Raw genomic sequence first — 1,855 nt, forward strand, 5'->3', positions numbered from 1 at the left:
GAAATTATCTAAAAGATAATTTCTAAAACATAATTTTATCTGAGTGGCTTATTATGAGTTAGTATTGTGAGTGTGAGAGATGTTTTGTATATTTAGCTAAGCAATTTCTTAACTTAAGCAAAGAGCGTTTATCTGAGATGATTTTTATCTACACTCTAGCATAATGAGCATTATTAATGTTGTCTAAGCTAGTTGTTGAAGGTTGTATAGATCTTCAGCAGAGTGAGTGACTAAAGATGTCTCACTAAAATCTTTAATAAGTACGAAATTTAACAATTTGAGTTGAATATAATGTATCTGCTTAAAGAAAAGTAGCAAAAGTATATATATTCAATATATTGAGTGTAAAAAATACGCTCGCAAAATTTTTATCTGGCAGCTGAGTGTATTTTGGAACTGAGTTAGAAATATATTTTTTCGAAGTTGTTCAGATAAAAATTTTGAGAGGAAATAAGAAACCTATTAATGACAACGGGCGAAAAAGATTACTTAGTTTTGGAGCTAGGGACTAGAACTACAATTATTCGAAGTTTTTCCCATCGATAACTGTGCTTCTTGTGATGATATCCATGAATTAAGCCATTTTTAAATGCCGTGCTTGTGAGTGGAACTGCTTCTGAGCCAGACCATGTGCCAACGAACGGCATAAATAATAATTGAACCGTTTTACGTGATAAGCAACGCGAGCGCCAATCAAGGCACATTATGAGCACATTATGAGGAACATAACCTCAAAAATATTTCAAAAAACTAATAATTTACTCAATCAATTACACAGAAAACAATGTTCTTTGAAGTAAAAAAAATGTTTCATAATTTTCTAAACATTTTGCTGACACACACACACCAATTTCAATAAAACTATTTCTTTAAAATTTCTATAAATTTATGCCAGAGAATTATAAAATTTCAAATTACATAAATTCGCAATGAAAGCTAGTCAGACGCCTCTGCCACACCTGATACACGCCGAAAAGCAAGCGGCCGAGATCATATACGAGGCGAGAAAACGAAAGAATTTACTCATGAGAAAATGCAAAAATGCGGCAAGTAAGGAAGTCGCAATGTTGGGGTCAGAAAGGGAAGAAGTCTTGAAGGAAATAACTAAGCGTGTTAATGAAAGCTTAGCCATAACGCAGAGGCGAGTGGAAAATACAACGAAAGAAAAAATTGCCAAAATTGATGAAGAAGTCGCGAAGAATCGTGATAAAGTGGTGAATATGCTATTGGAGTTGATGTATAAATTTACACCGGAAGTGCACAAAAACTATCGATATTCGGAAGATGAAGACGACGAACATTTAAAATAATTTCTGCCAGCAACCCGTAGCAAATACGAAATTGCTATTAAACCAATTTAGCGACAATCAAAAGTTAGCTGTTTTTATTGTTTTTAAGTAAATGACCCAGTTAGGCACTGTATGTGATCTCCAGCAACATAGCGCAGCTCTGGAATCAGTTTAGCGTTAGCGTTTTTTATTTTATTCGAAAGTGTTGGTTCTATGGGGAACTCGAGACCCAAAGATATATAGCGCAGCAAGGGCGTCACGCGGTAAAACTGGTGAGACCTCGTAAAAGATAGGAGCGTCCAACCCGCAATTGAAGTGCCAAAAAAAAGAGCAACCCATTATTTCTCTATAATTATAAAATTAAATAAGCCTTGAAACAAGTTCTTTCGTTATCTTCCGAAATTGCAATCAAACGGATCTAACAATTAAAATATGTTTCCCCACATTTTATTTTCAACTTCGCTTGCTCAAGCATACAAACATAAATTATTACTAATTTGCTACGGCTGCTTATATAGATTATATCATTATTTCCAATCCAACATCCCACACTGCGCCGCCGCAGC

The 1,855-nt window shown here is 34.6% G+C and overlaps 1 protein-coding gene across 1 annotated transcript; it reads left to right on the plus strand.

Moving 5' to 3' along the window:
* Positions 1–928: 928 nt before the first annotated feature.
* On the plus strand, positions 929–1,373 carry LOC108967045 (V-type proton ATPase subunit G-like; the record flags this gene model as incomplete). The annotated part of the gene is given in 1 exon segment (XM_018930259.1): positions 929–1,373. A coding segment is annotated over 1 exon segment (381 nt). The 3' UTR covers positions 1,311–1,373.
* Between the last annotated feature and the right edge of the window lie 482 nt (positions 1,374–1,855).

This window comes from Bactrocera latifrons, unplaced genomic scaffold (assembly GCF_001853355.1).
Source record: "Bactrocera latifrons isolate USDA-ARS-PBARC rearing strain unplaced genomic scaffold, ASM185335v1 scaffold_173, whole genome shotgun sequence".
In the NCBI taxonomy this organism is placed as follows: domain Eukaryota; kingdom Metazoa; phylum Arthropoda; class Insecta; order Diptera; family Tephritidae; genus Bactrocera; species Bactrocera latifrons.